The sequence below is a fragment of the Gadus morhua genome, chromosome 16 (genome assembly GCF_902167405.1).
Source record: "Gadus morhua chromosome 16, gadMor3.0, whole genome shotgun sequence".
Lineage (NCBI taxonomy): Eukaryota > Metazoa > Chordata > Actinopteri > Gadiformes > Gadidae > Gadus > Gadus morhua.
In genome coordinates this window covers 7,789,848-7,802,347 of record NC_044063.1, presented here as the reverse complement: position 1 = coordinate 7,802,347, position 12,500 = coordinate 7,789,848, and the positions used below count along the sequence as shown (strand labels likewise).

General features: G+C 43.6%; 2 protein-coding genes across 2 annotated transcripts in view; both read right to left on the bottom strand.

Moving 5' to 3' along the window:
• The window catches only part of ece2b (endothelin converting enzyme 2b), a 16,054-nt gene extending 13,610 nt beyond the window's left edge, over positions 1–2,444 (bottom strand). The window contains exon 1 of the mRNA XM_030337200.1: positions 1,864–2,444. Within this exon, the coding sequence (XP_030193060.1) occupies positions 1,864–1,917 (54 nt within the window). The 5' untranslated portion in view covers positions 1,918–2,444. The remainder of the gene's footprint in view (positions 1–1,863) is intronic.
• A 3,496-nt stretch (positions 2,445–5,940) lies between these two features.
• The window catches only part of col4a4 (collagen, type IV, alpha 4), a 33,219-nt gene continuing 26,659 nt past the window's right edge, over positions 5,941–12,500 (bottom strand). The window contains exons 38-44 of the mRNA XM_030380871.1: positions 11,453–11,608; positions 10,734–10,841; positions 10,130–10,267; positions 9,162–9,308; positions 8,565–8,753; positions 7,539–7,822; positions 5,941–6,257 (exon numbers count right to left, since the gene is read on the bottom strand). Coding sequence (XP_030236731.1) covers positions 5,994–6,257; positions 7,539–7,822; positions 8,565–8,753; positions 9,162–9,308; positions 10,130–10,267; positions 10,734–10,841; positions 11,453–11,608 — 1,286 coding nt within the window. The 3' untranslated portion in view covers positions 5,941–5,993. The remainder of the gene's footprint in view (positions 6,258–7,538; positions 7,823–8,564; positions 8,754–9,161; positions 9,309–10,129; positions 10,268–10,733; positions 10,842–11,452; positions 11,609–12,500) is intronic.

The window sequence follows — 12,500 nt, the reverse complement described above, 5'->3', positions numbered from 1 at the left end:
CGCGGGGCGCGGGGGAGGGGGAGTGCAGTACGACCGTTTGATTGACGTACTTACTGTCCAATGCAACTCGGTGGCTCTGGAAATCATTGGCTGGAGTTTTTCGAGCCCTGCCCGTCCCACAGATGATTGACTTGTTTAATTTTCATGTCAGTACTTCTAACTCAGTGGCTGTAAGTGGGTTATGATAAGGATTTCAAGTAATTCTGCAAAAATGGCCAAAAAAGCGAATTCCATACCCAACCTTTAACAAAGAGAGTAAAGTGTTGTAGTGCTAGATGATAGTGAAGAGCTTCTTAATAAAGAGGGTAAAGTATTGCTGCAGTGCAAGATGAATAGTGCCCGAAGTTAGAGTACTATCGAGCTAGGTGTTCGCTAAGAGATTAAAGACGTGTTAAAGGGCAAAGGGATAGATGATATGATTCATTTGCACTGCTGGGTGATATATTGCTATAGTAGTGGGTGTAAACTAAGGGGATAGCGTGGCTTTTCTCATGGGGAACACAGCAGGAAGGGAGGGGGGCATGACATCACCTAGTTCCCAGCTAAAGGGAAGTGGTTATTTAACTGCCAACCTTCCACACAATGGGTTGTATGTCAATCATTAAGAGCAGAGGACAAAATGACGTCTGCGGCACTCCAAGCCAATCACTGCAGAGTTTCTGTTTGACATCAGCAGCATGGTCCAATCGTAGCTTTCATACAACAAGCATACAGACTCTTAACACTCACACACACACACACACACACACACACACACACACACACACACACACACACACACACACACACACACACACACACACACACACACACACACACACACACACACACACACACACACACACACACACACTTAATTGCAGTCTCACATGCACACCCACATGCAAACTCACCTGCACACACACACTAACAAGCCTAACATGCACAAGCACACACTCACGTGCATACTCACATGCAGACTCACATGCACGCACACTCAGATGCACACACACTCTTATGCAAACTCACTAACACGCACACTCACGCCCACTCACATGCACACCTACATTGCGCACTCGCTTACAGGCGGACCTAAGGGAGAACACAACAACAAGCCCACCCGGCACCGCTGCGCCCCCTAGTGACGTCACGCCTCTCGTTTACATTCGGATTGGAAACAGATTGTGATCCGGTCAACCGCCCAGTAACACATGCAGGGAAACCTTGTCCACCAATCAGTGTGCTTTTGTAGTTTATGTAGGCATATGTGTATTTAGGATATAGGTGCTGTGTACTACATATAAATATAGATGCATCAATTATGTTGTGAATACTAGGCTATATGTAAGTAAATGTATAAAGGCCTATATGGTGAATGTTAATATGTGTGTAACCTTACATAGTGTATATGTTGTGTGTAGTATATTTTTTAAATATGTGTAGCCTATATTAGTGTATATGCTGTGTATAATACATGACAATATATGTGTATATAGTATATATGTTTTTGATAGTATATTGAAATATGTGTGTATATAGTAGGCCTATATGCTGACAATATGTGTCACACATGTATAAACATACAACATGCTATATATAGTATGTTGTATGTTTATAATATACACGTGTGTAGTAAACGTAAATATATTTGAAGTAGGGATATATAGCATGTTGTGTTTAGTATATATAAATATACGTGTATATTGTGTAGGTAGGCCTATATATATTCAACATGTGTGTAGTATAGCTACTTACATATTTTTAGCATATAGTATGTTGTGTACAGTATACGTTTGTATATGTGGATACGGTGGGCGATACATGTTGTTTGTATGACAGTGGGCCCGCACAGCATCACAGGAGAAAGAACACGACGCTACTCACTGTGTTCCGCAGATCCTGCAGCGCTACGCTCATTCTGGGGCAGTGAGACAACATCTAGTGCGGCTGGCTTCGCCTCCGAGACATCCCTGTTCTCCTCCTGTTCTCCTCCTATCGTTTCCTCCTCCTCCTCTTCTCCTCCTCGTCCTCCCGAAGCCTCCGAGCCAAACCGCGACACAACAGTCGAGACGGCGGAGGAGATGCACCAGGCGATGGTCTCCTACCGTCTTTGTTGAGCAGAAAGAAAAGAGATTTCAATGGTCGGCGTAGACAGGGGGTGAAGAGGAGACGGAGAAAAGAAGATAGCGATCTGCCAACAGACTGGTCAGTCTCAGCTCCACCCAGCAAACAACACCCTTCCTCCCGCTTCACAAACACAAACACTCCCTCGATTCTCCCATCCGCTAGAAACACGTCTTCAGCCTCTATGTCTCTAGCTGTTATTCTTTCTCCGTTTGTCTGTCTATCTCTATCTGTCTATCTGCCTGTCTGTCTGTCTGTCTGTCTGTCTGTCTGTCTGTCTGTCTGTCTGTCTGTCTGACTGTCTGTCTCCCTGCCTGTCACGCTCTCCATGGTAACAGTACATTAAGTTAAATGTCAAGCCTCCTTGAACGTTCAGTTCGAGGGTCTCATGGAGATACGTCACGGTGTTATTATTATTTCCATGGTAGGATGCTATACGAACCATTCCTCTGCCTGGTGTCTTCATGCTCTCGAGTTTAGCACTTTCACTGATTTATCCATGGCCATGTTTTCTGTTAGAAATAGCAATTATATTTATAATAGCATCAGTGCTCTGGCATATCAACCCTACTGCTAAAGAGACATCTTAAGACCACAGACTGAGTTACAACCCTCTCTGCGGATTTTACTGAAACCCTAGGAAATAATCTGAGTGTATTCTACCTGATTTAGAACTGTTCCTGCTATTAATTTTTAACATCCCCTGATCCTAGAGCTGTAGAAAACCTAACCATGGAACCCTAGAACATCTAACCGTATAACCCCCAACTCTATAACCCCTTATGGTCAAACCCCTAACCCTACAACCCCTAACCCTAAAGGTAAAATAGTAGAACTAGAACCGCTAATGGTAGAACCCCTATCCTTAGAAGACCTATGGGCACAACCTCTAACCCTAGAACCCCTAACCATAGAACACATAACCCTAGAACCGTAGAACACTTCACACAATTTCTGTAGTAGCGCCCTTAATATGTCATCTGGTGAATATCACTATCATTTTATATGAAATGAAAATGCGATGTACTTTCACGGAATCATTATCCCGTGTCAATACTAACTTGAAATTCTCCATTTCCTTGTGGAAATCCATTAATGTTTGTTATATTTCTTAATCATGGGGGAGAGCCCACACCATGAAATGCAATTCATTTTAGAATTATTCAGACTACGCAGATATCTTAAAACTGTGAGTTACAAAAAGTAAATAAACCAAGAATATACCTAGAATAGACAAGTAGACATCTGTGGTCTCTCTGATAATATACTTTGAACATGATTTTATTTTCTTAATTTTATTAAGGATAAAACCACATGTTTTTTTTTTTACATTTTATGTTTAAAAATAGGACAAAATAATAGATTAATTGAAATTTTAAGACAAATTAATATTAAATATTATGAATAAATGTATGTTCACAAAAAACTAAATCTTCTTAAAAATGTAAAAATATTTCTTTAACAAATGGCATCATTATTTTTATGCAGTTGAACGCTGGCGTCACGTCAACCACCCAGCTACATTTAAATGTAATCATTTAGCAGAAACTTTTATCCAAAGTGACTAATTAGTCTTACAAGTGACCTACGGGTGACACTCAATACTCGCAAACAAGATTGGAGTAACAAAAATAATTATATTGATGCATGACCAATTCGATACGATCCAAATTAATGTAACAAAACATAGAAAGAAAATAAATACATTATTTATATTTGTGGCTCCTTTTCAGCATCACAAAGGAGTGAGGGGGGTCCTAAAGGCCTGAACCCCCAGAACCTCTGCTATAGGGTCCAAACACCTGAACCCCCAGAACCTCTGCTAAAGGGTCCTAAAGGAACCCCCAGAACCTCTGCTCTATGGTCCTAAAGGCCTGAACCCCCAGAACCTCTGCTAAAGGGTCCTAAAGGAACCCCCAGAACCTCTGCTAAAGGGTCCTAAAGGCCTGAACCCCCAGAACCTCTGCTTAAGGGTCCTAAAGGCCTGAACCTCCAGAACCTCTGCTAAAGGGTCCTAAAGGCCTGAACCTCCAGAACCTCTGCTCTATGGTCCTAAAGGCCTGAACCCCCAGAACCTCTGCTAAAGGGTCCTAAAGGAACCTCCAGAACCTCTGCTAAAGGGTCCTAAAGGCCTGAACCTCCAGAACCTCTGCTATAGGGTCCTAAAGGAACCTCCAGAACCTCTGCTAAAGGGTCCTAAAGGCCTGAACCTCCAGAACCTCTGCTAAAGGGTCCTAAAGGAACCTCCAGAACCTCTGCTAAAGGGTCCTAAAGGCCTGAACCCCCAGAACCTCTGCTATAGGGTCCTAAAGGAACCCCCAGAACCTCTGCTAAAGGGTCCTAAAGGAACCCCCAGAACCTCTGCTAAAGGGTCCTAAAGGCCTGAACCCCCAGAACCTCTGCCATAGGGTCCAAACACCTGAACCTCCAGAACCTCTGCTAAAGGGTCCTAAAGGAACCCCCAGAACCTCTGCTAATGGGTCCTAAACACAGGAGGTCTGCTATATGATCCTAAAGAACCCCCAGAACCTCTACAAGGTGCTTCATGGTCGGCCTTATTACCGTAGTTGTCCTTTCAAGTTTTCCATGTTTTAATACATCAGGAAGAAATGACGAAACGCGCATCTATAAAAAACAAATTTGTTCATCAGGTCTATCATAGTGTTTACATAAGACAACATGTTTTAAATAAGAAACATATTTCACATATGCATGTTATATTAGACATGTATAGACACCAAAACATAGCATGTTATAAAATACATGTTAAGACACCATTAGACATGGCATGCCATATTAGACATAGCATGTTATATTGGACATTTATAGTCTCCATAGACATAGCATGATATATTAGACATGTTTAGGCCACATGAGACCTAGCATGTTTCACAAGACATGTATAGACTCCATTAACCATAGACAGTTATAATCAACGGGATTAACATGAATAACCTTTCTATGCAGATCTGTCTAGAAAGGAGACACATAAGTCACGTGACTTTGACAACGGAGAACACACATTGGAGGAGAAAGTGGAGGTCAGAGGAGGAGGTCAGAGGAGGAGGTGGAGGTCAGAGGAGGAGGTGGAGGTTAGAGGAGGAGTCAGAGGAGGAGGTGGAGGTCAGAGGAGGAGGTGGAGGTCAGAAGAGGAGAAGGTGGAGGTCAGAGGCGGAGGTCGGAGGAGGAGGTGGAGGTCAGAGGAGGAGGTTAGAGGAGGAGTCAGAGGAGGAGGTGGAGGTCAGAGGAGGAGGTGGAGGTCAGAGGAGGAGGTCAGAGGTGGAGATCAGAGGAGGAGGTGGAGGTCAGAGGAGGAGGTCAGAGGTGGAGGTCAGAGGAGGAGGTCAGAGGTGGAGGTCAGAGGAGGAGGTGGAGATCAGAGGAGGAGGTCAGAGGGGGAGGTCAGAGGAGGTGGAGGTCAGAGGAGGAGGTGGAGGTCAGAGGTGGAGGTCAGAGGAGGAAGTCAGAGGTGGAGTTCAGAGGAGGACCCGGGGGTCAGAGGAGGAGGTGAAGGTCAGAGGAGGAGGAGGTGGAGGTCAGAGGTGAAGGTCAGAGGGGGAGGTCAGAGGAGGAGGTGGAGGTCAGAGGTGGAGGTCAGAGGAGGTGGAGGTCAGAGGAGGAGGTGGAGGTCAGAGGTGGAGGTCAGAGGAGGAGGTCGAGGTCAGAGGTGGAGGTCAGAGGTGGAGGTCAGAGGTGGAGGTCAGAGGTGGAGGTCAGAGGAGGAGGTCAGAGGAGGAGGTTAGAGGGGGAGGTCAGAGGAGCAGGTCAGAGGAGGAGGTCGGAGGAGGAGGTCAGAGGTGGAGGTCAGAGGTGGAGGTCAGAGGAGGAGGTCAGAGTTGGAGGTCAGAGGAGGAGGAGGTCAGAGGTGGAGGTGGAGGAGGACCCGGGGGTCAGTCTTTCATGCAGACGCTGCAGCGGCCTGCGGTGGCTCTCTGCTGCCAGGGCTGCAGCAGCACCATCGGCTCCGTCTGCGCGGGCGGGGAGGAGGCCCGCGGGGCCGTGCTGGTCAGCCAGAAGCTGTAGATGTTAGTGAAGTAGTGGCAGGTCCCTCGGGGGCCCTGGCACTCCACGTAGGGCTGGGCCCGGAAGTCCTGGAGGCAGCTTCCTGAGGAGGTCAGGGACTGGCCGCCGCCCTCGTCCCCCGCCCCCGTGTGCTGGGACACAATCATAGAGATAGAGTCAGAGGTACTCATATAGGTGATGCATTCATATGGATATAACCCTGTCCATGTTTAGGAATCATATACATTCACACTTATTCATGTTAAATATTAATGTTATATATTCATTATGTTTACATGAATGTGTAAGATTTATATATATTAATATATTCATGTTTATGAAATATATATATGAATCGTATGTGTATGATTCATATATATTTTTATAATTTACCCATGATTGGCAAACATTATGCATATGACTTAGAGCACCATATTAAGCGCTATATAAATTCCATTTATTATTATTATACATTAGGTATTTAAAGTATGGTAATAGTAAAGTGGTAGTACTAACCACGAGGAAGGAGTAAAGTGATAGTATAGTAGTAGTACTGACCATCAGTAAGTAGTATAGTGGTAGTATAGTAGTAGTACTGACCATCAGTAAGTATTATAGTGGTAGTATAGTAGCAGTATAGTGGTAGTACTGACCATGAGGAAGGGGTATAGTGGTAGTATAGTAGTAGTATAGTGGAAGCACTGACCATGAGGAAGGAGTAAAGTGGTAGTATAGTAGTATTATAGTGGAAGTACTGACCATGAGGAAGGAGTAAAGTGGTAGTATAGTGGTAGTATAGTGGAAGTACTGACCATGAGGAAGGAGTAAAGTGGTAGTATAGTGGAAGTACTGACCATGAGGAAGGAGTAAAGTGGTAGTATAGTGGAAGTACTGACCATGAGGAAGGAGTAAAGTGGTAGTATAGTGGAAGCACTGATCATGAGGAAGGAGTAAAGTGGTAGTATAGTGTAAGCACTGACCATGAGGAAGGAGTAAAGTGGTAGTATAGTGGAAGTACTGACCATGAGGAAGGAGTAAGGTGGTAGTATAGTGTAAGCACTGACCATGAGGAAGGAGTAAAGTGGTAGTATAGTGGAAGTACTGACCATTAGGAAGGAGTAAAGTGGTAGTATAGTGTAAGCACTGACCATGAGGAAGGAGTAAAGTGGTAGTATAGTGGAAGTACTGACCATGAGGAAGGAGTAAAGTGGTAGTATAGTGGAAGCACTGACCATGAGGAAGGAGTAAAGTGGTAGTATAGTAGTAGTATAGTGGAAGCACTGACCATGAGGAAGGAGTAAAGTGGTAGTATAGTGGAAGCACTGACCATGAGGAAGGAGTAAAGTGGTAGTATAGTAGTAGTATAGTGGAAGCACTGACCATGAGGAAGGAGTAAAGTGGTAGTATAGTAGTAGTATAGTGGAAGTACTGACCATGAGGAAGGAGTACCCCACCCAGAGGTTCCTCCAGTGCGGAGGGCACTTTGGGGGGGCGGGGTCTTGGCTGTGCACGGTAACCGCGGGCGACGCCGCCTCACACACCACACAGCGGCTGATGTGCGCTCTGATGTCACTGCCCTCAAAGGGCATGCTGGGCACGGCGGCGGTGGTGGACAGCCAGTAGGACTTGTCGTTGCGGCTGGCGTAGTGACAGGAGCCCATGTTGCAGTAGGAGAAGGGCATGGTGGAGAAGAGACGCACACACGAGCCCGCCTGACCTAAACACACACATATACATCATATGTACAAATACATTCAATGTGTATGGGTATATACGTATGTATATGAACGTGTGTGTATCTATATGGTTGTATGTATATATGTTTATGACTGTGTATGTGTATATCGACATGCGTGTGTATGTAGTACCCAAGTCCTGAGTGTGTGTATATCTATATAAGTCTGTATATCGACATGTGTGTATGTAGTACCCAGGTCCTGAGTGTGTATATATCTTTACGAGTGTGTATGTAGTACCCAGGTCCTGAGTGGGTATATATCTTTATGAGTGTGTATGTAGTACCCAGGTCCTGAGTGTGTATATATCTTTACGAGTGTGTAATCTATGTAGTACCCAGGTCCTGAGTGTGTATACATCTTTATGAGTGTGTATATATCTTTATGAGTGTGTATGTAGTACCCGGTCCTGAGTGTGTATGTATCTTTATGAGTGTGTATGTAGTACCCGGTCCTGAGTGTGTATATATCTTTATGAGTGTGTATGTTGTACCCGGTCCTGAGTGTGTATATATCTTTATGAGTGTGTAATCTATGTAGTACCCGGTCCTGAGTGTGTATATATCTTTATGAGTGTGTATGTTGTACCCGGTCCTGAGTGTGTATATATCTTTATGAGTGTGTATGTTGTACCCGGTCCTGAGTGTGTATATATCTTTATGAGTGTGTATGTAGTACTCGGTCCTGAGTGTGTATATATCTTTATGAGTGTGTATGTAGTACCCAGGTCCTGAGCGTGAGCTTTCTCCTGGCCCTCCAAGTACAGCAGACTGAACCCCACCCACAGAGCTGCCATGTCGTCAGGACACGAGGGGATGGCTTCTGATTGGCTGTGCATCACCAACAGGAAGCCAGCTCTGAAGGCTGTGATAGGTCCAGGGTTACCAGGGTTACCTGCTGGACCAGTTTGACCTGGAAGAGATTCATAATGCATAAGAATAACTGTTAGTTCTTTAAATGTTTGAGCATAAAATCCAAATGAAGAACATAAAAAAAGAGGGCAATATAATTGAATATAATAAAAAAAATGGAAATGTAATATGGGAATTAGAAGAATATGAAATACAAATTAGAAAAATATAAAAATCCTTATTTTCTCAAGTGAATGCATTACGTTTCCATAACATCCAAAACAGAAAGAATACAAATTTCACATTAAATACAAATCCGTAGAATATTAATCTTTATTTGAAATAAAATACAAATTTGTAGAATATTATAACGTATGTGAGTTGATTATTCATATCATTCATGTATGTCAATGAGAGTGGATGGGCTTATGTAGGATAAGTCACTGTTTGTCAATAACGATCAATAAACCATCATTAAACAGAGCCCAGGTCTCCTCACCCTGAGCTCCCACCACTCCTCTCTCCCCCTGGGCTCCTCCCTCCCCCAGGGGCCCATCCAGGCCCCGGGCCCCGGCTCTTCCTGCGCCCCCGGCGGCTCCTGGATTCCCTTTCGGTCCTGGAACAGCAAACACCGCTGTCAGCGTATTTTAATCTAGACTGTTCTACACTGTATCTTGAATGTAGTCGTTTGTCTAGACCAGTGGTTCTCAAAACATTGTGATGAGGTGCGCAGTTGTCTTGTTCCTGACTTTTGAATCGTGGACTTGGACTGCTTCAATCCTTAACATTTTCTTCCACTTTCAATCCACTGGTTTGTCTTTCAGCGCTGCGTGTTCGTTTGTAAGATGAGATGCGATGGTTTCATGGATTCATTACGAACATCACCATATACCCTTGCCCGTTCACTGTCGTCCCCCTCAGTTTTTTACAGTTCTGCTCGAAATATTCTTCTCCTGTCCGCACTTTTGATATATTTTGATAGTATAATGTTTTGAAATAATTATATTGCTTTCTATATCATTTTTTTTGGAGATTCCTCCGAGTACGACTAAATAGCGCAAGTGTCCGGCCAATGGTACACGTTCCACAGTTTGAGAACCAATGATAGACTGTCAGTATGTATTTAATCTCCATGTATAAATAATCTACATATTTCAATCTAGACCATTATCCTAGTGTGTTGAGGTCATTTTAATCTCGACTGTTAATCTAGACTGTAAATGTATTTCCAATCTAGAGTATTTTTCTAGATGGTTTGTGTCATTTTAATCTGGACTGTTAATTTAGACTGTAAGGATATCTCTTGCGCACACACACACACAGACACACACACACACACACACACACACACACACACACACACACACACACACACACACACACACACACACACACACACACACACACACACACACACACACACAGATACGCTCTGACCTCGGGGCCCCTTGAGGCCTGTGGTTCCGGGGGGGCCAGGAGAACCTGTCTGGCCCGGGACCCCCGGGTGACCTGCGGGACCCCTGGGCGGGAAGACTTGGGGAGGAGGGATCACTCTGCCTCGCTCCCCTTTGGGACCTGGAACACAAGGAAAGCACGTCCGCTTTATACTAATACTAGTACTACTATACTAACACGAACAGTAATACTAGTACTAGACCATGTGAACTACACCTGGATGATACTAATACTAGTACCACATCTGGATAAAACAAATAGTAATACTAGTACTAGACTATGTGAACTACACCTGGTTAATACGAATAGTAATAGTAGTTCTAGACTTTATAAACCACATCTGGATAAAACAAATAGTAACACTTGTACTAGACATTATAAACCACATCTGGTTAATGCTTGTACTATTACTAGACCCTTTAAACCACATCTGGTGAATACTGACATTATAAACCACACAAACTAATTATAAAACTACACAAATTATAAACCACAACCGGTAAACACTACTACTCCACTACTACTAGTACTAGAACTAAAACGATAAGCAGCCCCTGTGAAAGGCTAGCCCTGTGTGGGGACCGACCTGTGGAGCCCGGGGGCCCAGCGTCTCCAGCGGCCCCTGGGGGCCCACAGTTCCCTCGAGAGCCCTGATGTCCGGGGAGCCCCATGGCACCGGGGGCCCCAGGCCCCCCTGAAACACAGAACCACCATCAGAACAATGAAATAACAATTATAAGACATTTATTCATAAAAACAACATGAATGATAAGGATAATAATAAAGAATACTTTCTATATATATATATATATATTATATATATATTAGTGCTGTCAAGCGATTAAAATATTTAATCGCGATTAATCACATTAATGTCATCATTTTTTTTTTCTATGTTAAATATCCCCTGATTTCTTTGTTCAATTACTTTTTCTAATTTTAATTATCTTATCAACATGGAGAAGTGCATCGGCTTGCCTTGTGCAAATGTTTTTTTATTGATAACAACATTGGCATACTGATCAAAACAGGACGATACAAAAAAAAAGCCTATAGTGCAAATAAACGAGGAACATACAAACATACTGCCTTGAACATAGCAGTCAGGCTACTGCTTCTTTGTTTTGAGCCAAAGAAAAAAGAAAAAAAAAAAAAGAAAAAGAAAAACAATACAAAAAAATCGTTAATCGCGCGTTAAAAAAATGAACGCCGTTAAAATAGGTTTGCGTTGATGCCGTTAATAACGCGTTTAATTGACAGCACTAATATATATATATATGCTAGGTTGTATATTAGGTAGCTGACCTTTGACCCCTGGTAGGCCTACAGCCCCCGCAGGTCCGTCAGCGCCTGCCATCCCTGTCTCTCCCTTCAGCCCTGGGGGGCCGGCCTCCCCCGCCGCCCCGTCGTCCCCGGCAACCATCAGGATGGAGCCAGGCAGGCCTGCTTCCCCAGGTAGACCTGCACACACACACACACACACACACACACACACACACACACACACACACACACACACACACACACACACACACACACACACACACACACACACACACACACACACACACAAAGAGGTCAGGGTCTAAAGAAGGGCTTCTGGCTATATGAGTCACTGTAGGAGCCAACACACATCCACACGCACGCGCGCACACACACACACACACACACACACACACACACACACACACACACACACACACACACACACACACACACACTAGGGCTGAACGATTTCAGGAATAGTTCGAATTGCGATTTTTCTGGCAGATATTGCGATTTCGATTTTCTTCACGATTTTCAAAAAATCAAGCATCAGTGCAATATTCACAATGTACAGTAATATTTATAAACATGACATCATACTATTAAAACATTACATGCCATTACTCTAATGTAAGAATGAAAACTAAAGTTAAGAATTGATTTCAAATGTATTTATTAAGAAACATGCATGTAAACTAAAGTCCTTGACATACTGCAGTTGGTACAACTGAAGAACTAAAAGACCCATCTTTAACTGTCTTAACTTAGAAAAGTACTACAACTTTTTTTTTTTTTTTTAAGACAGTCAAAGATGGCTCTTTTAGTTAATTAAACAACAAAGGGAGAGACGTCGGAGAACCCAACGCAGTCTATTCATAATATTGTAATGACCACGGAAGAGGCAGTGAATGAAGTATTAGACCCATTTATTAGATTCCAAATAATAAAAACACACAAGACCGGTAACCATGGTAACCATAGCAACGCCGGTAAACAAACACCGGTAAACAAACCCCTCGAAGAGAGCTCCCAGCCCTACGGCCATCCGGAGGCTCACACAGCTTTTGGCCGTGATATGATATATACA